This window comes from Microtus pennsylvanicus, chromosome 8 (genome assembly GCF_037038515.1).
Source record: "Microtus pennsylvanicus isolate mMicPen1 chromosome 8, mMicPen1.hap1, whole genome shotgun sequence".
Classification (NCBI taxonomy): domain Eukaryota; kingdom Metazoa; phylum Chordata; class Mammalia; order Rodentia; family Cricetidae; genus Microtus; species Microtus pennsylvanicus.
In genome coordinates, this window is record NC_134586.1 from 58,692,984 (window position 1) to 58,714,976 (window position 21,993).

Here is a 21,993-nt window from a genome sequence, read left to right on the forward strand (position 1 = left end):
TCTTCTCTTTGGGAATAGATATGTTTATCCTATGCCAATGGAAATTATAAACATACAACTTAAAAAGCAAAGACAGGAGCTCACAATAAAGGGGCTGCCTGAGGGGCTGGAGAGATGGCTCAGTGGTTAAGAGCATTGCCTGCTCTTCCAGAGGTCCTGAGTTCAATTCCCGGCAACCACATGGTGGCTCACAACCATCTGTAAAGAGGTCTGGTGCCCTCTTCCGGCCTGCAGGCATACACACAGACAGAATATTGTATACATAATAAATAAATAAAATAAATATTTTTTTTTAAAAAAAGGGGGGGGCTGCCTGAGTCTTGGGAGAGACTCGCTACTGGGATGTTAAGGACTGTGAGGACTGCGGGAGCTGGAGTAATGCACCGTATAATGGAACATCCTATAATCTGAGACGGCCATGAGCCTCTGAGAACCAAGCATGGAGTCCTATAATTTTAAGGTGATATATTGGGCATCAAGTTGACAAAGGGTGGTCTCCTGGGGGTTACTCTTGATTATTAATCCTGATAGAACTTAGAATTACCTCAGAGACAAAGCTGGGCACATCTGTGAGGATATTTTCAGATAAGTTTAACTGAGGAGGGCAGACCAAGCCTGAACGTAGGTAGCATCATTCCACAGGCTGTAAAGGAGCAGGCTAGTAGGACATTTAGTCTTTCTCTGCTTCCCAACTGCAGGCACAGTTCAGCCAGTCACCTTGTGCTCCCATTGCCATGCCTTCCCTGCTGTGATGAACTGTATCCCTTCCTACATCTGGAGCCAAACTAACCCTTGCTTTGTCAAGCTGGTTTTACCCAGTGTTGGCTACAGCAATGAGGAAAACAGTTAATACAGGTGTCTCCAGTGTGACCCACTGCTATGAACACGGTATGCAAACATCTCTTTGAGACCTTGCATTTATCTGATTTTAAGGTAATGCCTAGGAGTGGAAATGCTGGATATTAAGAAAAGTCTATCTATCTATCTATCTATCTATCTATCTATCTATCTATCTATCTATCTATCTATCACTGTTTCCCATGACTGTTACTTCATTCTACACCTTCACCTGTGCCCAGGAGGGTTAAACCTGTTACAGTTCACTCGAATTGAAAGTTTAGTAGTATCCAACAAAATACATCCTCCTTTGTTTTTCTTATATCAATTGATGAACATTTGGGTTGCTTCTGCCCTTTGGTAACAGTGAATCCTGCTGCTGTGGCTATTGGGGTACCGATACCTAAATTCCTGCTTTCAGTCGTTTCTGCAGTCTTGAATTTTAGATGGGATTGCTGACTGTGTAGTGATTCATATTTAACATTTGGGGACCAGGTCATTCTGAACCAGTATGGATCTGAAGCCTTCCTTCCTGCATCCACTCTCCATAAAGCCTTTAGAGGCCAGCACAGAGGGCAGGCAGCTGACAATGTGCTCAGCTGAGGGCCTCAGAGGAGAGCCCAGGGGTGAAGTCTGAGCGGTCCCGGATCCTCAGGCAGAGAAACTGGGGAAGAGATTTTCTGTCCTTTGAAGGTGCTAAGCTCCCGTGACCAGCCCGCCCACCCACTTGGGGGGCAATGAGCCAGACAGGTGACCCCGAGGTGCTCAGTGCTCAAGGCAGGCACAACCTGCTCTCCCTGTGCGAGATAGCCATAGAGTTGGAGCTCAGGAGACACAGAGTCACCCCCTCTGTGTCCAGACACTTCTGCAGGCTCAACTCCAGGGGCTTATCTCGGAGCTCAGGGCTCTCCAGGGTGGGGGTGGGGGTCGTGAGTGAGGGGTGGGGACAGAGAGGACAAGAAGGTGAGCACACGGTGGGGACAGCGGGCATGGGAGGGAAATCACTGACTATGGGCAGAAACATCGGCTGGGGCGGGGCAGCGCGCTGTGGGCGGGGCTGGCTAGTCTCAGCCGCTGCTCTTGTGTGTCCGCAGGGGTTGCAGGAACCCAGCTGCCTCCGGAACCTGCAAAGACCCTCAGAAGACAGAGGAGCTCCTTTCCCTGCTGCAGAGCTCCCAAGGAGTGTCTGGTCTTCGCCCTGGTCCTCAGGTACCGACAACCCCGGAGACGCTCAGAGAACCATGCATAGGGAGTGGACAGAGCCCAGATTGCCCCCGACTCACAGACTTAGGTGAAACAGGAAAGGGTCCGTCAGGACTGAAGCCCCAGCAGCCAAGAACAGTGGTTAGTAGGCTTCTCCACAAGCTAAGGACAATTCCAGGAAAGACCACGGGACAAATCCTCCAACCGTCTATCTCTCCCTTAGGTGTTTCTGGACCCTTTCTTTACATCCTGACTTGGAGCAGTGCTGTGTCCTCTCAGCTCCGGGTTCTGTCTCTTATCTGATAAGAGCAAAGCTGAGGACTGAGCTGGCCAAGAAAGAAGGGCAAAACCCCGTGAAAAGCTGTGAAATAGAGCAAGTGGGACGAGCCTCCTGGGGTGCTGAGGGAATTTAGCGGTGTCCTCTTGCTCCTGGAGAAGATTCCTGTCGGGGGTGTGTGTGGGGGTCTGTCTTGGGAACAATTTACTTTTTCCCTTTTTCAGGATCTCAGATTTGGCTATTTTCTTCCCTTCTGACATTTAGGGTATTTTCCAGACCCCAGTCTTCTCCCAGATTCAGTTCCCTGATCTGATGTCTTCATGTCTTGGGAGGGGGTGTAAAGGAAAAGTGGGCCGGGGGTGGGGTGGGGGTGGGAGGAGATAAGAGATTCGCTACTGATAGGCAGTCTCCCCTGTCCTGCTCTATGGGATGCTGGTCTCTGATTCATGGTTCCCTCCTCTCCTTAGAGCTGGCCTAAAGGCCTGAGCTCTGACTCCCGTGGTTCTGGGACCTAACTCTGCCTCTCCAACAGCTCTGAGCTTTACAGACAGTATTGATCTGCCTGAAGGATGTTAAAAACCTAGCGTGTTTAAGCTATTAACTGGAGGACACTCCGCTCACTCAGGGATTTTGCCCTCAGGTTTTCGTTCTAACCCCCTAGGTTGAGTGACAGCCTGTGATTGTGCCCCTGCGACCACTGCCTAGGGCAAGCCTTGGCACGCAGTGTGCCAACCTTCTAGAGTCCCAGCAGATTTTGGCCTGGGCACAGGAATCTTGGTGAGGAGAAGTGGCTACTGGTGGGCTCCATGCTCAGTTCCCTGTAGAGGGTTCCATGTTCAGGGCTCTGATTTTGCAGGTGTGTTTTGCAGAACCCCATGGCATGTCATTTTTTCCCCAGATGTGGGGAGCAGCTATTGTTGCTGCAGAATGGGACTGTTCCACAAGGCTAGAGTTCAGGCTGTCAGCTAGGGATTGGGGTTTGGAGCCGGCCACCTCTCTGTTCTGCCTTTCCACACTCACGGCTTTGGTCTTTGAGGAAGAGCACAGGTTTTCGGTCTCCATTGGAGTGGAAATAAATGGAGTTACAGTCTGTCTCCCCAGTCCCCCCGCCTCCCCCAGCTGAGTGGAAATGTGGTTTCCATTCTCTCGTGTTCTCTCCCTGGCCCCTTTCTTCCACTCCATTATCTGTGTGTTCGGTGAGCAGGTGGCTAATGGACCTGCATAGGTTTCAGGATGATTTTAAACTTACCCACGTTCTCTCCAACACGTCCCCGACCATGTGCGTGTCTTTCAAATGTTTAAACTGGAACTCCAATACTGTGTTCCTCAGATGCTGGTTAGAAAGATCTGACTCACCCAGGAAGAACCAAGAGCCTTGGAGACACCGCTCTGGGACAGCTCCCAGTGCTATTCATGGCACCACCTGCCTGGATGGAGACCACCGTGGGTGCTCTGGGTGAGAATACCACAGACACTTCCACCAACTTCCTTCCTACATTTGATGCCCATGGAGGAGCCCAAGCTGCTTCCTTTCCGTTCACTTTCAGCTATGGTGACTATGACATGCCCTCGGATGAAGAGGAGGATGTGACCAAGTCTCGGACTTTCTTTGCTGCCAAGATTGTCATTGGCATGGCTTTGGTGGGTATCATGCTGGTGTGTGGCATTGGCAACTTCATCTTTATCATTACCCTGGCCCGCTACAAAAAGCTGCGCAATCTCACCAACCTGCTAATTGCCAACCTGGCCATCTCGGACTTCCTAGTGGCCATCGTGTGCTGCCCCTTTGAGATGGACTACTATGTGGTGCGTCAGCTCTCCTGGGAGCACGGTCATGTCCTGTGTGCCTCTGTCAACTACCTGCGTACTGTCTCCCTCTATGTGTCCACTAACGCCCTGCTGGCCATTGCCATTGACAGGTGAGTGTCACAAAGATGGACACTGAGCAAGGCTGTTGCCTTGGTCCCTTTCTTTCCTGTAGTTGCGTGCTGATGACATGCATCTGTCGTCCCCGTAGATGGCACCCATGGGGACTCAAAAGCCCATTGGCTGAACATCTCACCTTAGTCAGGGCTGGAGGCAGCTAAGCCAGGGGCTGGGCAGTAGGAAAGTCTTTGCTCACTGTCTGTGGACGTTCTCCTAGATAAGCCCAATCTAGGTGGTAGGAGGACGCGTGGAGGGATGGGGCTAAGTTATAAGGAGTTACTTCTTATGTGAACATGAAAATCTGGAGAGACTTCCCCATCTCATCTAGATTGCCTCTATTAAACTATGATCTCCCAGCACTAACTGGTTTTTAAATAAGATCAAGGGAATTGTTTTGGATAAAAAAGCTGTGTGTGTGTGGGGGGGTGACCAGAAAAAGAGCAGGTGGTTGCTTACTTTTTTTGTTAGTGTTCGTCTTGACCCCACCTCACTTCCTGCCCATCATGCTACAGTACAAGACCGTCTCTAGTGATGGGGTGTGAGCTCAGTGGGAGCAACCTCTGCTTGTCTTTCTTATTCTGGGGTGTTTTACTTGCTGTAAACTGGTGCTACTGAGCCAGGATCACCTTGGTTTCAGGGAGTCTTTGCAAGCCTCTTAGTGCATTTGCCTCGAAGTACACAGCACCTTGCTATGGTCTCCGGACAGCTACCCTGAGGGGCTGGTCAGGTTTCCATGTTCCTTGACACAGCTTGCTATCCTCCTCATCCAGGGAGCCTGAAGCACAGGCTCTCCTTGTTCCATGGCCTCAGGGCTCTGAGGTGTTTGACTTGGGCTCTAAGTCAGAGCAACTGAGCAAGTTTTCTGGCAATCAGCTGGAGATAGGATGGCGTGTGAAAGGTTAGTTTCTAAGGAGGGTTGGTCTGCAGCCCATAACAGGTATGTTGTGGTTCTCAATACAAGTCACCAACCTTGGGACATTTGCCCACTTACTTAAGGAATCCAAATAACCCTAGCTGAGGATAGATAGCATCAACCAGGCTTTCTGCTTCCCCAGTGACTTTCAGGGCTGCCCAGGTCAGGCTCCTGCAGCTTTGTCTCTAGCATCTCCTGAATATGGAAACGCTGCCTTGTCTCTTAGCACAGGACAAAACATACGGGATCATTTCCTGGATGTTCACATTAGTGACACGGCTTTACCCAGGAGATGCTCTTGACCTCTAGAAGGAGGATAGATGGGAGCCTGCTATGACAGAGTCCTGCTTCTGCCTGAGATATGTGCACCTCAGAGGGGGCTAACAACTGTGCGGGAAAGAAGCCAGGAGTGTGGAGCTACTACTAACAGGGATATTGATCAACCATGGTATAGGAACAGTATCCTCAATACTGTTCCCATTTTCCCACCATCAGCTGCTTTGAAAGATGGCATCTCTCTCCTGCGCAGTGCAAACCAGACACACGAAGACGGATGAATCCCATCATGCTCTGCTCTGGGGAGGGCTGCTGGTGCTAGGAGTGGGCTTCTGACTGGAAATTCACACACACACATGTGGGAGAAAGCCCCAGGTGCTGGCCTAGGCCTCCCTCAGTCTTAGGTGACTCACTGCCCCAACACGTTAAGTTTTTGTTGTTTAAGCTGACATTTGTGGTCTTTGCCCCAGACGGTTTTGTTTTTTATTTTATTATGTTGCTATCATCTAATTTCAATTTTGTGGTTCAGTCGTCATTAATTTTTTTCCTTATGAGCTGTTCAAAATCCAGTGATTTTTTCAGGTTTGATCTTCCGAGCTTGGGCCAACTACATTCTCATCTCTTATAGCAGAAGACACCCTGCTGCTAGGATGCCTTTATTTAGTGAAATTTCTGCAGGAACCGATAGTGTGTACTTGACTTGAGTCTGTTGGTGGATGCCCTTCCCTGCACGGTGGGGCTTTCCCTGGCTTTCGGTTATCTGCCCTCTTCCTGCCTCTGTCTTTGAGGACAGTAAGGGAATCTCATGTTCTTGGTTGTTTTGATGATAGAATGAAATAATAGCTAAAATACAAGGCATTTTCTTTTTCTGTCTTGGTATTTTGAGACTAGGTCTCACTGTAATGTTCAGGATGGTTTTGAACTCACAATCCTTCTGCCTCATGCATCAGAATGCTTGGACTATGGGGGTGTGCTGCCGTGCCGGGACAGAATAATATGGAGTCAGCACTAGCATGGAATAAGGAGTGGATATCATGGTTCTCAAGTCAATATTAAGAAGACCGCAAGTGATAGCAAAACTGAATAAACCGACTGTTTCCAGTATAAGGCTTAGAAGCGGGCTGCAAAGCGCTGCTCACAGCACAGCTTGCCTTCTGCCAGCCTGGGCTTAGTGCTTCTGTTCTGGCTTCCACCCTCTTCCTAGGCACTGAGGCCGAAAAGTCTCTCTCCTCCTGGCCAGTCTCGCTGTTCTAGAGCATTTGGCCAGTTGTCGTGGTCACACTTGGCCCTTCAGAAGCTCACTTGGCTGGGTGGTCCAGCCTTCCTCTGCCTTTAGTCTTCTGCATATAGTGTCTCTTGGCTCTGCCCAGCTGTCCCGTTAGATCCACCCTAGTTTCCAAACTATTGCACGCATTCTTTCAAAAAGAGCATCTCCGTCGAGTGATTGCTCAGTGCCGGATCCTGTTCCAAGGGCTGGGGATAATGGTGGAAAACAGAAAAAAGCACTGGCCCCTGACAAAGCTACACCAAAGGAGTGAAGAGAGCTCTCTGTCAGGCAAAGAAATATGGAAGGTGATTTCAGAAATGAGCAACACAAAACAACACAATGACAACAACAAAGAGACCCGCCAGCAGAGTAATCGAGGGTGACGTGGACGAGTCAGGAGAGGTGTCTCTGAGATGACAGTCGCATGACCCAAGAGTGACACGGAAGGTTCTGAGGACTAAGAGACCGTGTCTCAGATAAAGGGACTTGTAAGCCCAAAAAGCCTCGAGGCAGGGACAGACTTGATGGTTCCAGGAATAGAGAGATGGCTTTGGGGTTTAAGGCTGGTAAGCAAGGCTGAAGCCCACCAAATCTTGAACGCAACCCTGGCTTCTTCCTGAAATAACTGATACATATTCTGAACCTTGCAAGCTGAGGACTGGAGTGAAATGCCTTGTCCAAAGCAGCATAGCTGGGCCACACCTTTCCGCAGAGTCCAGCCCCAGCTCCCTCACTGCGTTTCCAGCATTTTATTGCTTGGTCCCACACTGCTCAGGTGAAGTAAACACATCTTTGTCCCTTTTCCAAAAATGATTGTTGTCCTTTTGACAAGTTTCTTTTCACCTAGTACCAAACCACTGACAGGGGGTAAAGTTTTATTAAAGTTAAACTAGGTGCCCCAAAACCACAGACGGCAAAAGTGAGAAAAGATGTAGACAGATCACTCGAGGCAAGGAACATCCGGATACTGACAAAACGGTTAAATAATAATCCAGGGTCAGGAGTGGATACTGGTGAAACGGCTAAGTAATAAGTCGGGGTGGCATTTACAATGACGTTTGGAGAAGAGCAGGGTGCAGTGGGCAAAAGAGGTGGTGCAGAGGAGGCAGACTTTAATGTGGTCGTCAACAGATGATCAACAGCAGGTCTTCTGAAGGCCAGGACGGTGCTCAAGGAAGCCAGGTGGTGGGTCCTCCCGGTGACTGTGGAGCCTTGGGGAAGCATATGGACCAGGGACTGAGTCTTCAGAGTCATGATCAAAAAAGATGGGGTTATATTTCAGAAGATATAAAAATCTACCAGACGATGACAACCTGAAGGAGTTGGCAAGATCCTGCAAGAAGTCCCCATCCCCACCCCAACCCTTGGGCAGGGCCTCTGGGCCTCCACTTTGATGTGTGTTGAGGTGTCTGTAACATTCTGGTCTGCTGCTTATGAAATGCTGTGAAACTCCTCTTCCCCTGGCGTGGAGGGCTGAGGAAACCAGGGTATGTGTCCCCTGGTGTTGAGTTGTGTAGCCCATGGTCAGAAAGCACAGATGCCCCTGATGAGTTAGTTCATCAGCTGGGGGTGCATTACCCATGTCATGGCCAGCCTGGTAGCTGCTACAACCGCCATTCTCATGTGAGACCTTAGATGGGGGCCTTAGACCTTAGACACGGGTCCCAGACTCTGCTGAAACATCCAGCCCATGGTTATCACGCCACCCTGCACCCTGGCAACCTTTATTTGTTATTCTCTGGGAACTGCTGGCTTTGAGAGGATCTGAACCTAAACCACTGGAGCTAGGGACACAGAGCAAGTGAAACCATGCTCATAGAGAGGGAAAACCTGCTGCTAGGGGTCTGACTGCCTCAAGGAACAGTGTAGGTAGAAAACAAGTCTGCGGTCGAGAGAAAAGAGAGAGGCTGCTAGGATTTGGTAAAGGCCAGGGAGAAGGGAGCTTGCCCCACAATGCTGGAAGGGAGGTAGCAAATGGTATCGTAGAGAGAACATGGGGCATATGGAAAGATGTGGGCCAGCGAGCTGTGCAGCTTTTGACAAGTCCTTGCCCTTCTGTGTGCTTCAGCTGGCCGCTCTAGCACACGGGCATCTTTGCTCTCTCTTTCCTTCAGCAGGGTGGAGATGACCTAAATGAAAGTATGGGCTTGCTATGGTAAACTTCATTCTGATATAGAGTTCCAGAGCCAAGGCTGATGGAAATCTCTGGAATAGTTTTCTGCACGTTTCCTGTTGGTTTGTGTATCAGTGATGGCAGTGTTAACTGGGCGAGGATCAACTGTATAAAATGGCTAACACCAGGAGAGCGCTGGCCTTCACTACTGACTGTGGATGTGATGTGTGTGACCAGCTGCTTCAAGCTCCTGCCATGACTTCCCTGCCAGGATGGACTGAGGCAAAATGTATTTGCCTCAAACTGTGAGGCAAAATGAGTGCTTTCTTTCTTAAGATGCTTTTGTCAGAGTATTTTAATCACAACTCTGTAACTAAGAGATGGTGTGTGTGTGTATGTGTGCATGTGTGCGTGTGTGCGCGTGTGTGCGTGTGTGTGTGCGTGTGTGTGTGCGTGTGTGTGATGTGACCCTAAGAGCCTCTACATGCTAGACAAGGACTCTACCACCGAGCCGCACTTCAGCCAACATGATGGCTGCGATGAAGAGCCCATGTATGCACAGTGCCAACAGTGCACTGGATTCTGTTCGTTTTCCAGCACTAAGGAACTGCCTAGAGTCCCAGGGAGGCAGGTTAGTGGCCAGCAGCAGCCATCTGGGGTGTCCAGAGGGTACTCATGCTCTATCCAGCTTCTTCAGACTCCTGGGAGCGGGAAGAGCACAGGAATCTCACTTCAGGATCCTCCAGGTTCGCCCAGCATGGGATGATTACTTGTGAAATTCAACCAGAAAAGCACAAGAAGGGTTCTTTCTTCAGACCAAAGTCCCAAGAAAGATGACTTCAAAGGGGTAGTCTGCAAGGGAACAGAATTGACCTGGCTCTCCTTCAGGGCCCTGTCACATTGCTAGCGACTCTGCCTGGGATCAGCTAGGGACATAAAAGAGTTTGTTTCCAGTGTTGGTCAGTCCTTTCCACTCCACTCCCGTCCTTCTAACCGTGCCAGCTGCGCAAAGACTTCCGGTAAGCCGGAGTTCTCTGCACAAGAGTGCACTCTGGGAAGGCTTCTTTCAGGCTACCGGAGTGACTCATGGCCTCATGAAGTGCTCTCTGCTTCCTGGACCTCTGTGGTAACTGTGTAGCCTCTTCAGGAGAGAACAAAAGCAGCGTCTTTTACTGCCTGATGCTTTGTGGTTAAAAAAGAAAAGCCATGCATACGCTAATTGATTTTCACATCAGCCCTGTAAGATGGGGTCTAAATGTTTTCTGTCAAGGGTCTTGTGTTATATAACCCTGAGAAAGTTCCTCATCTTTCAGCAGGTGGAAAATGAGGTGAATACACTTTTCCCCTCTGCATACGGAACAATGCTTTCTAAAACTTGGAATGAAAACAAAACCTTGGCCCATGCTTTGGTTGGAAAGGGTGGTTTTTCCTATCAACTAATTCAAGTTGGAGTCATCAGGGCTACTCAACTTTGAACTTTGCAGGCGTTAGGAGATACGATGGGCCAGGGCCTAGCCAGAGACCCATGGGAACTATAATTACTACATTTAGAAGTAATTTTCCCCCAGTATATGTCAGATTTAAAACTTAGCTAGGAACATTGTATTCATTATCTCATTTAATCTTTAAACCACCCAAATACTTGGGCAGGTGAGAAGGCTGAGCTGAGGGAAGTAGTTAGAGGTGAAACTGAGGCTTGCTACAGGGCCGGCCCTGAGCGTCTCCCTCAGGTGACATTAGTATCACAAGCAGGCTCCTTCCGCGCGGCTGACTCCTCTTCTTTTCCTGCCCAGGTACCTGGCCATAGTGCACCCGTTGAGACCGCGAATGAAGTGTCAAACAGCTGCGGGCCTCATCTTCCTGGTGTGGTCCGTGTCCATCCTCATCGCCATCCCTGCCGCCTACTTCACCACGGAAACGGTGCTGGTCATCGTGGAGAGCCAGGAGAAGATCTTCTGTGGCCAGATCTGGCCAGTAGACCAGCAGCTCTATTACAGGTCCTACTTCCTCTTAATCTTCGGCCTCGAGTTTGTGGGCCCTGTGGTCGCCATGACCCTGTGCTATGCCAGGGTGTCCCGGGAGCTCTGGTTCAAGGCGATGCCCGGCTTTCAGACGGAGCAGATCCGCCGGAGGCTGCGCTGCCGCCGCAGGACCGTACTAGGGCTCGTGTGTGTCCTCTCAGCCTATGTCCTATGCTGGGCACCCTTCTACGGCTTCACTATTGTGCGTGACTTCTTCCCCTCCGTGTTTGTGAAAGAGAAGCACTACCTCACTGCCTTCTATGTGGTGGAGTGCATTGCCATGAGCAACAGCATGATCAACACGCTGTGCTTCGTGACGGTCAGGAACAACACCAGTAAGTACCTCAAGAGGATCCTGCGGCTCCGGTGGAGGGCTTCTCCCAGCGGGGGCAAGGCCAGCGCTGACCTGGACCTCAGGACCACAGGGATGCCTGCCACTGAGGAGGTGGACTGCATCAGACTGAAATAAGCAAAATGGCCCCACAGTGCCTGAATGCACACAGCAACGATGAACTGGTTTTTCTGCAAACACAGAGGAAAGCGACACACTGTTCAAGGAAGCCTGAAGTGTAGAATTTCTGAAGTGGATATTTGAGACACTGTCCCCAGTGGTCAGCGTTCATGGAATACCTAATTTTTGCAAAGAGTAGACACCAGCGAAAACCATTTATTTGATGAAATGCCGTGGGGATTATAGCAAGGAAATGTGGCACAGAGTGTCTGGAAGAGAGAGTTTCCACATAGAAGGCAGAACAGGCTCTGTAGAGCTCCCCTGGGCCACACTGGGCCTTGCTCACCTCTAGCAGAACTCTTGGGCTTTCCTTCCCGTCCAGCATTGGCAAGCCTGGAGCAAGAGCAGCCGCAGAGGTTCTCAGCTCTTCCTGGAGTCATTCTCTGTCCACCCCAGAGCCCAATCGCCACTGGGAATCCAATGTACGTGTGGATTCGCCAGGACCCATGGCCAAGTTCTGACGACCAACTGATGGCCACTTCTTAGGCCTATGGCTCTGCATCAGACAGTGGGGTCTTCTCTGGAGAATGGACTTGGGGGAGAAGCCACATGGACTCTGGGTGCCATTTGGAGTTCTGAGTCACATGGAGAGGAGGAAGTCTGGGCTCACGAGAACGTGGTTCCCTGATGTCATGGTCTACTCACCGTAGGGGGAAAAGGGAGGTGAAGAGAGGGAGTCAGCTGGGGCCTCTGACAGTGTGCGCAGGCTAAAAGATGCTACGGCTCCATCTCTCAGCTACTGTGGCCTGGACCACTAATGCTTCCCCTTGAGTCCTCATGTCTCTGGGCTTATGGAGCATAGAGAGCTTGAAGGTCAGCATAGCACCTACTTTCCCATTCTCTCCAGCTCTCAAACGCGAGGGGTTTCAGTCCAACAAGCCTGTTTGATGAGACTGTCGCAGTGGTATGACTGGGAGAAAGATTTCTTAGCCACTGGTGCCTGACTCTTGGCCTGGACATGATTCTGGGGATTAAGATTTGTTCTATTTTAAAACAAAGGTAACTTGGGAGAAATCAACCACCTCTCTACTCTTCGGTGCGAATGAAGGCTTGCATGTCAGTGGCACAGCCTGAACGCGCAGGAAAAAGAGGTCGGCCCAACGGGGGCTCTAGACTTAGGAAAGTTTTACCCATTTGGTAACTCGTCTCCTTAGTTTGACGTTTAGATTTCTGGCTTGAGAAGACCTGAGGCCCAGCTTTGATTGCGCTGTCTCCGCAGGCCTGAGATGAGCCTTCTGAAGACAAGGGAAATACTTGAGAAACTTTTTCGAAGTGTTTGGAGATCAATCAAATAAAATGTGGACGATGTGCTTTTAACTGTTTGAATAGAAAATAACAGCTGCCATTGCCGCCGTCACTGCCGCCACATCACCACCACCACCACCGCCATCACCACCGCCGCCACCACCACCGCAGTGAACTTAGCAACTGTGTGGTGCCTGGACAAAGGAAAACTTGTATATATATCTTGTTTATAGATCCATAAGCCTCACCAACATCTCCCCTCAATGTTCTTTATGTGAATTATTTTCTTAGGCTTCTTGACAGTGCATCATGCCATCCTAACCAGTGACGCAAACAAGACCATGAGCTTTCGAGGCGGATACACAAAGGGAGTGGTGCACGGTCCCCAGTCAGGAGAGAAGCACCAGGTTTTGTAGACACCAGGTCAGAGCATCCTTGTTGTCAAGTAGACTGCCCACACGTGCTCCCTGAATCAGAGCATCCTCATAGACCGTCACCCCACATGTTCCCAGTCAGCATGAACAGCATCTCTCAGACTGATTTTGTGCTTATGAGTGTGCAGAGCCATAGAGTGGCCACGTCCTCTTCGGCAGATTTCAGTATAGGGTAGGGCACCTGTGTGTGTTTGCTCTCCAAATATAGGCAACTCTATTTTTGACCACAAAACTTCATTTAATTGTCTAGTTCCCCAGAAAATACATTTCAATGGCCCATTTACTTATTCTCATTCTCTACCCAGCAAATTTACCTTACTTTAAATCAGAATTCTCTCATAGGATGAAAATCCATTAAAGTACAAACCTAAACCACATACAGAGGGGAAAAAACTATTTATATTTCAAACTTTATTACAAAAATCCAAAAAACGAAAGAAAAGAAAACTATATATCAAAATTAGCCAGACCCAAAGACTCTTTTTTTTATTAAAACCACATATTACATTATAAAATGACTAAGTTAATTTTGGCATTTAGAAATGCTTAGATGGTATAATTTATTGGGATTTGTTCCTTGTCCCTACTACCAAGGTTAAACACGAGTTGACTCTGTTAAATAGTTGTTTGTAATGCATGGCATGCGAACTCTTCTGCCTCTCAAAATGTCCCTTACCTACCTGTCTGTGATGGTCCAGGTGTCAGCGCTTGCTTGTGATTTCATGGTGGGTGGCTGTTGTCAAATGGAGTACCAATAGATATACGCATATGCTCACCGACCACACTGTGCCTGTCATTCCTCGTCCCGCGCCCATGCTCTTCTCAGCTCTAATGTGAGGGTCTTTGAGATAACATCGGGAAGATTCCATGATCACAGGAGCTGTGAAGCCTCGCTCTGCTCTTGTCGAGAGCTCCCCATCTCCATCAAGAGCTGCAGCTGATGGCTGTTTCTTCTTCCTTGAGTCTGGGCGATGGAGCCAAGAAAGCTCTTCAGCACCCGAGTACTAGGATTTGATGTCTGTGGGCCTGTTTATGCTGACTCTAGGATTAACCCCTGAGCAGGCCCAGTGTCCACACACACAGGGAGGATGAGGGAGAGACTGATGATTTGGTGCTGCATACAAATTCCCGGGGCTAGCAGCTCAGATAATGGGCTTCTCAAAACCAAACCAAATCAACCAAACAACCAAACAAACAACCTTACATCACAGAAAAGACTACTGGTTAATCCCAAAAGATGACACTCATGACAGGTATTTCTTTTGTGTTTTCTAAATACTTTTAGCATTTAAAGAGATACGCAGATATCCTATGCAGAAGGATATAGATATGATTTTTCAAAATCATACCCTTTCCATAACTAAGAGAGGAAATGAAACATACATTTTTAAATCAAAGACATTGAAACCGATGATGTGGTGGTGGCCACCACTGCACGCTCCGAAGGATGAAGCAAGATCCATGTTTGTTATGGGCAAGGATGCTGCAATACCTGTGAGATGGACAGGTTATATTTATGACTCCTGTTCTGGAAAAACATGATCTTGAGTAGCCTGCTTGTCCTGTTCTCCTTCCCAGAGTATGAGAACATCAGGTTCAAAACTCAGATTCTACAGCTGTAGAAACTGAAGTGCATCAGGCCGGTGAGAGAGGGAGGCTGGGGGTGAGGTAGAGGTAGGGGAGGGTGGGGGTGAGAAGGTTGGACATGATGGAGTTCAATGTCAGCCAGCTGGACACTGAGAGCCAGTTAGACTCAAGGTTCCGGAAGCTGAGTCCAGCATTCTTGTATCACAGAATTCCTTGGTGCAGGGTTCATAACATCTTAGAGAGGTGGGCTTCTGTCCAGGAATCCTTGAGATGTCTATTCAACCTGCATGATCTTCTCTGGAGATCCTTAAGGAGTTTAGCAGAGACATTCCTGGCTCCTTTGCAAGCCAAGTTTTAGCTCATTCTACCTCCTGACCTCACAGTCAGCCACAGCGACTCCAAGACTTGGGAAGAATGGCTTAGGCTGCTTCTGATGGCTCTATTTACCTAGCCTAGCCTGAGGCTCTGGAATGCAACAGAACAAAACTTGGCTTCCCTTCTCTAAGATTTAGAGACTGCACAGAGCCAACTCATATCCTTTGGGAGGCCAAAACCGTGAAGTTTGCAAATGAGGCAGGATTTGAACTTGAGGATCGAAGCAAGAGAACACAATGTCACAGAACCAGAAGCATTTTCTACTTCTGGTAAGCAAAGGTTGTCCCCATAGTATTGAAACTGTGGTCTCTTTGAGAAAGAAATTAAAACCTTAAAAGCATATAAATATAATTAAGGGCTATCACAGTCTTCCCTTTTCCCTCACAATGCTTCCCAGGCTGGAGTGAGAACCACTTCAGAATATGTGTAGGAGACTCTGTTCTTTTTGGAGTTTGTATGACAGTCAAGTTTAAGTCTGAATTGACTGTATTAATAAACACGGAGAAGACACACTGTGATGTGTCTGTGACAGATTCCCAGAGAGGATTTATTAAGAAGGGAAGGCCTTCTGGAATGTGGGTGCACCATTTAATGACTTGGGGGCCTGGACTAAATGGGAAAACAGAAAACCAGCCGAACACCAGCTCCTGCCTCTCCTTGCTTCTCTGCCCATGGAGACTCAGGTTCACACTCTCCCTGACACACACACCTAGCTGCCTCCCTTCTAGACTATTGAACCCCCGTGGGTTTGGTCCTTCCAAGCTGTGATGAGAATAAAGCCTTTCATTCTTGTTGCTCTGTGGGTATTTAGTCACAACAACAGGCCAGGTGACGAGTACAGTCTGAAAGAGCTCATGGCTTTCATCTATCACACCTGCATCTGCTAGTCTCTATCTCATCATTTTTTATCTAGTTATATTCTTTGCCATATCTCCCTAATAGAAGTGTAAGTGTTCATGTGCTATATATATCTTGGAAGGTGTCTTAATCAGTGTTCTTTTGCTGCCAAGAGACACCATGACTGAGGCAACTCCTATAAAGGACGCACTGAACTGGGGCTTGCACTTCCAGAGGTTTGGACCATTTTCACCACGGCAGGAAGCATGGTAGCACACGGGCAGCTCTCCAGGCACACAGTGCTGGAAGACCAACTGAGTTTTACAACTGGATCCAAAGGCAGCAGGAAAAGAAAGAGACACCGGGCCTGGCTCGGGCATTTGAAACTTCAAAGCCTACCCCAGTGACACACTTCTTCCAACAAGACCACATCTATACCAGCAAGGCCACACCTCCTAATCCTTTGCAAGTAGTACCACTCCCTGATGACCAAGCATTCAAATGTATGAGCCTATGGGGCCTGTTCTTACTCAAATCACCACATGGGTTAATGGTCAAATAGGAAGCAGAGAGACTGATTTGGAAGCACAATAATAAAAGAGACGGATGGAGTGAATCTTGTGGGAGTGTCTAGCTTTTTGACATGGCAGCAGGACGGTATCACCCACAAATGTGTTGGGCTCATTCTGTGCTATCCTGGGGCACATATGGGCCATGACCCTCAAGTAAGCCTAAGTAGGAAGAAGGAAAGGATTATGACTTTATGTCTGGGTAACTGGAACTTGGGACAGGAGCTGATTTAGGAGGTATACTGAACATTTATTACTTGATATATTGATTGGAGGTATTGATAAAATATTTAGACTGCAGTTCCATTAAGTAGCTAGAAAGAACAGAGCTCAGAGCAAATCGTAAGTCAGAGAGTTTTCACTGTGAACTCATGCAGGGGTCACAATATCAATTAGACTCACAGATTAGAACACTCACAAAGCATCAAGCTGATCACATCTAAGCTCAGACATGATAAAGCAGAGGTCAGCTGGTACAATCCAAAGGCTCCCGGGTCTTCTCATATCAGACACAATCTTTGCTCCAAAATAAAAGATGAGTAAATGTAAATGTATTAAAAATATGTCAGGCAGGAAACATCATTTTTTAAAAAGTAGATCATCTCAGGAATTTACCTAAGATAGTCCCTGTTCTTCACGTAGAGGCCAAATACCTTGAAGCAGCAACTGGAGGGAGGAGCTGTTGTGGTGGCTGTGTGGAGCAGCGGGTCATGTACGTGTGGAGCAGCGGGTCATGTCTGTGTGGAGCAGCAGGTCATGTCTGTGTGGAGCAGCGGGTCATGTCTGTGTGGAGCAGCAGGTCATGTACATGTGGAGCAGCAGGTCATGTCTGTGTGGAGCAGCGGGTCATGTACATGTGGAGCAGCGGGTCATGTCTGTGTGGAGCAGCGGGTCATGTACATGTGGAGCAGCGGGTCATGTATGTGTGGAGCAGCAGGTCATGTACATGTGGAGCAGCAGGTCATGTATGTGTGGAGCAGCAGGTCATGTACATGTGGAGCAGCGGGTCATGTCTGTGTGGAGCAGCTGGTCATGTATGTGTGGAGCAGCAGGTCATGTATGTGTGGAGCAGCGGGTCATGTATGTGTGGAGCAGCAGGTCATGCATGTGTGGAGCAGCAGGTCATGTACATGTGGAGCAGCAGCTCATGTCTGTGTGGAGAAGCTGGTCATGTATGTGTGGAGCAGCAGGTCATGTATGTGTGGAGCAGCGGGTCATGTATGTGTGGAGCAGCGGGTCATGTCTGTGTGGAGCAGCAGGTCATGTATGTGTGGAGCAGCTGGTCATGTATGTGTGGAGCAGCGGGTCATGTCTGTGTGGAGCAGCAGGTCATTTATGTGAGGAGCAGCAGGTCATGTATGTGTGGAGCATCAGGTCATGTATGTGTGGAGCAGCAGGTCATGTATGTGTGGAGCAGCAGGTTATGTACGTGTGGAGCAGTGGGTCATGTATGTGTGGAGCAGCGGGTCATGTATGTGTGGAGCAGCAGGTCATGTATGCGTGGAGCAGCGTGTCATGTCTGTGTGGAGCAGCGGGTCATGTACGTGTGGAGCAGCGGGTCATGTATGTGTGGAGCAGCGGGGTCATGTCTGTGTGGAGCAGCAGGTCATGTCTGTGTGGAGCAGCTGGTCATGTTTGCGTGGAGCAGTGGGTCATGTATGTGTGCGGGTCATGTCTGTGTGGAGCAGCAGGTCATGTATGTGTGGAGCAGCGGGTCATGTATGTGTGGAGCAGCGGGTCATGTATGTGTGGAGCAGCAGGTCATGTATGTGTGGAGCAACGGGTCATGTATGTGTGGAGCAGCAGGTCATGTATGTGTGGAGCAGCGGGTCATGTATGTGTGGAGCAGCAGGTCATGTCTGTGTGGAGCAGCAGGTCATGTACATGTGGAGCAGTGGGTCATGTATGTGAGGAGCAGCAGGTCATGTACGTGTGGAGCAGCAGGTCATGTCTGTGTGGAGCAGCTGGTTATGTCTGTGTGGAGCAGCGGGGTCATGTATGTGTGGAGCAGCAGGTCATGTACATGTGGAGCAGTGGGTCATGTATGTGTGGAGCAGCAGGTCATGTACGTGTGGAGCAGCAGGTCATGTCTGTGTGGAGCAGTGGGTCATGTATGTGTGGAGCAGCAGGTCATGTACATGTGGAGCAGCAGGTCATGTCTGTGTGGAGCAGTGGGTCATGTGTGTGTGGAGCAGCAGGTCATGTACATGTGGAGCAGCAGGTCATGTCTGTGTGGAGCAGTGGGTCATGTGTGTGTGGAGCAGCAGGTCATGTACATGTGGAGCAGCAGGTCATGTCTGTGTGGAGCAGCAGGTCATGTATGTGTGCGAGTCATGTCTGTGTGGAGCAGCAGGTCATGTCTGTGTGGAGCAGCGGGTCATGTCTGTGTGGAGCAGCAGGTCATGTATGTGTGGAGCAGCGGGTCATGTCTGTGTCGAGCAGCAGGTCATGTATGTGTGGAGCAGCTGACCATGTGTACCGGAAGCCAGGAAGCAGAGCGAGATGAATGCAGATGTTAAGATGGCTTTCTTCTCTCCTCAATTTTTCAGTCTACGACTATGGTTCATATGGTACTGCCCACATTCAAGGCCATCAGCAGCATGACCAGAGGTGAGCTTCACTAATGCCGGGGAGACTGACGTAAGTAATCCCGAGAAGAGCTATCTTGCTAAGAGAAATCCATAGATAACGACCCTTTTGGCAAACTATTAGAAAATTCCAGAAGATTCAAGGACCCACAAGTTTCCAAGGAAATGAGACTGAATCAGCTGCCTTTCTACCCAGACAGACTCCCTCTGACCACATCTCTCTATCCCTGGATACACTTCCGTAGTAGTCCACTGTCATCATAGCTAGGGTTGCTATAGTGATGAAGCACACTTCCATAGTGGTCCACTGTCATCATAGCTAGGGTTGCTATAGTGATGAAGCACACTTCCATAGTGGTCCACTGTTGTATCTACGGTTGCTATTGTGACGAAGTACACTTCTGTAGTGGTCTGCTATCGTAGCTGGGGTTGCTATTGTGACGAAGCTCACTTCCATAGTGTCCAGTGTCATAGCTAGGGTTACTATTGTGATGGAGCTCACGTCTGTAGTGGTCCATTGTCATTGCTAGGGTTGCTATTGTGATGAAGCACACTTCCGTAGTGGTCTGCTGTTGTAGCTAGGGTTACCATTGTGACAAAGCACCATAACCAAAGAAACTTGGGGTGGAAAGAGCTTATTTGGCTTACACTTCCAATTCCCTCTGCATCATCTATGGAAGTCAGGGCAGGAACTCAACCAGGGAAGAAACTGGAGACCAGGGAGCTGATACAGGGTCCACGACAGCGCTGCTTACTGGTTTGTTCCCCATGGCTTGCTCAGCCTGCTTTCTTACAGCACCCAGGACCACCTGCTGGCCATAGCACCACCCACAGTGCTGGACCCTCTCCCATCAATCATTAATTAAGAAAATATCCTACACGAGTTTTCTCAGTTGAGGGTCCCTCCTTTCAGATGACTCTTGTTTTTGTCACAAAATTATCCAGGACAGCCACACACTAGCTGCCTGGGTGTCCTTCTCTCTGTGTAATGAGAAAGAGTTGAGTTTATAGAAACTCTTAATAACTGTTTGAGAAACGAGGAGATAGGGGAACCAGAGATGGGAAAGAAAAAGAATACTTTAAAAAATTTTAGAATGACTGGGAAGTTAAACTTCCTTCCATATCCTGTATTCTATTTTTTCTCGGTAAAAATAAATCAACTTTATATATCACTGTAGATATTGTATTTCCCAGGTTCCCTTGTTGGTAAGGGTGATTACAAGTCATCTGCCAGTAAAGTCTAGGAGGAGGCTTAGTGCAGTATTCCTTTCTTCCCTGAAAAGGAAGGAACCTGTTTAAGCTTCTCTTTCCAACATCGTGCTGTGTAAGGAATACAGTCGTGATGGCTGGAGCTCCAGCAGCCATCTCTGATAATTAAAGTGAGGCTTGTGCTCGACTGTGGGGAGAAAATGGGCCTACTGAAATTCTGTGGTGTGCACACCACCCTGACCTGACCGCCTCAGACAGAAATGAACTTCCCTTTGGTTTAAGGTACTTTCAAAGATTGCTTTTTCTAGTGTCTTCCTGAAGGAATCCTGACTGACACCCAGAGTAACTGCTTTAGCTATTTAGAATGGCATTTTGCCTTCCACAGAAACTTTCATTTGTATTCAACAAAAGTTATATGGTCAAACCACGTGACTGGGATATCCACACTCTCCAGGATGTGTGCAGCCATGAAAATCTGATGAGAAGAATTCCAGTTTAATAAAGACGTTTTTTTAAACCTGACTTCAAAGTGCATCTTCTTATCATCCTCTCTCTCTCTCTCTCTCTCTCTCTCTCTCTCTCTCTCTCTCTCTCTCTCTCTTCCATTTTACTTTTGTTTATTTGTTTGTTTTAGTTTTGATGTCTCCAGGCAGGATTTTGCGGCAACACTGAGGTTGGCCTTCAATGCATGCAGCCCAGGCTGGCTTTGAACTCAAGATCTTCCTGACAGCTGCATGCTGTCGTGCAAAAAGGGCTTTCTTCCTTTAAAATTGCCTAAATGCCTCATTTTGCTTGCGACTTGGAGTATAACATTATACCAAACATAACACATAACCAAAGCATTATTGGCTCCGACCACCCTACTCTCTCTGCAAGCTGTATGCTTACTTCACAAGCATGGTGCTATTAAGAGCAGTGGTAATGGAGCTCCCAAGCACTGCTGGTCTGGAGGGGGTGGTCAGCTAACAGGTGAAAACTGGACTTGCGTTGCTTTGGGGTGTGATCTCAGTAAGCAGTAGTATCTGCCAGTGCCTAAGATATCTTCCTTTTTGCACATGAAGAGGCCAGTGTTAGGAAAGAAGGGGCATTGTAGAGATGGAATGCCCCTGCCAAGTCTTTTGTTCCTTCTTCCTTAATCCAATGTTTGCTAATGCTCAGAAAAGGGTTGAGGGTGTGAATGCCTCCACGATACGGATTGAATCTAGGTGTCATAGTTTACTGGGGCTTCCCTACTTTTCTGAGGTCGCAGGAAGGGAGGACAGATGCGGGAATGGTGTTGAGAGCTTCCACACACTGATGACCAGAGAGACACAAGCTGGCCACTGAGGTGGGAGCTCCGAGGCTCTGGATTCCAGATACTGTTTCCACAACTGCTTTTTGAGATGCTTATACCACTAAACTACACAGGCAATGTGTTGAGTACAGGTTTGCTGAAACCCAGGTTTAGAACTGTTTCCTGTCTGGGAGCTATGTGTATGGTTCTCTGATTTTTAATTTAAGACGTAGCCAAGAAAAGTCTCCCATGGGTTTCTAACAAGAACAGTTTGAACATCAGTAAATCAAAGATGACCCAAAAAGTACATTTTATTTATGAACAGCAAAGGAGAAATAAGGAACGACGAAGGCCATCTCATGTGGACATACACAGCAACTTCCAGAAGCCTTGAATGAGAACAACCATGTGAGTTTCAGTGACATTCAGTACTTTTGGAATCATCAAGAGAAAAAAAAGGTGTCTAAAGACCTTCTAAATGGAAGTTTGCAAAACAAACCCCACTCCATGTTAAAAGCGGCTAAAAGACTGG

The 21,993-nt window shown here is 48.4% G+C and overlaps 1 protein-coding gene across 1 annotated transcript; it reads left to right on the forward strand.

Annotated features, from left to right (window-relative positions):
- The first annotated feature begins 1,890 nt into the window (after window positions 1-1,890).
- On the forward strand, window positions 1,891-13,803 carry Prokr1 (prokineticin receptor 1). Its single transcript, XM_075982017.1, has 3 exons — window positions 1,891-2,046; window positions 3,648-4,236; window positions 10,606-13,803. The coding sequence occupies exons 2-3, from the start codon at window positions 3,731-3,733 to the stop codon at window positions 11,300-11,302; spliced, it is 1,203 nt and encodes a 400-aa protein (XP_075838132.1). The 5' UTR covers window positions 1,891-2,046; window positions 3,648-3,730; the 3' UTR covers window positions 11,303-13,803.
- The last annotated feature ends 8,190 nt before the right edge of the window (window positions 13,804-21,993 follow it).

What these genes read in the sequence shown, in the direction of transcription:
- Prokr1 (XM_075982017.1), top strand. Translation starts at nt 3,731, where the DNA reads ATGGCACCACCTGCCTGGATGGAGACCACCGTGGGTGCTCTGGGTGAG. An exon ending in CTGGCCATTGCCATTGACAG is followed by an intron (nt 4,237 to 10,605) that starts GTGAGTGTCACA and finishes TTTCCTGCCCAG; the next exon opens with GTACCTGGCCATAGTGCACC.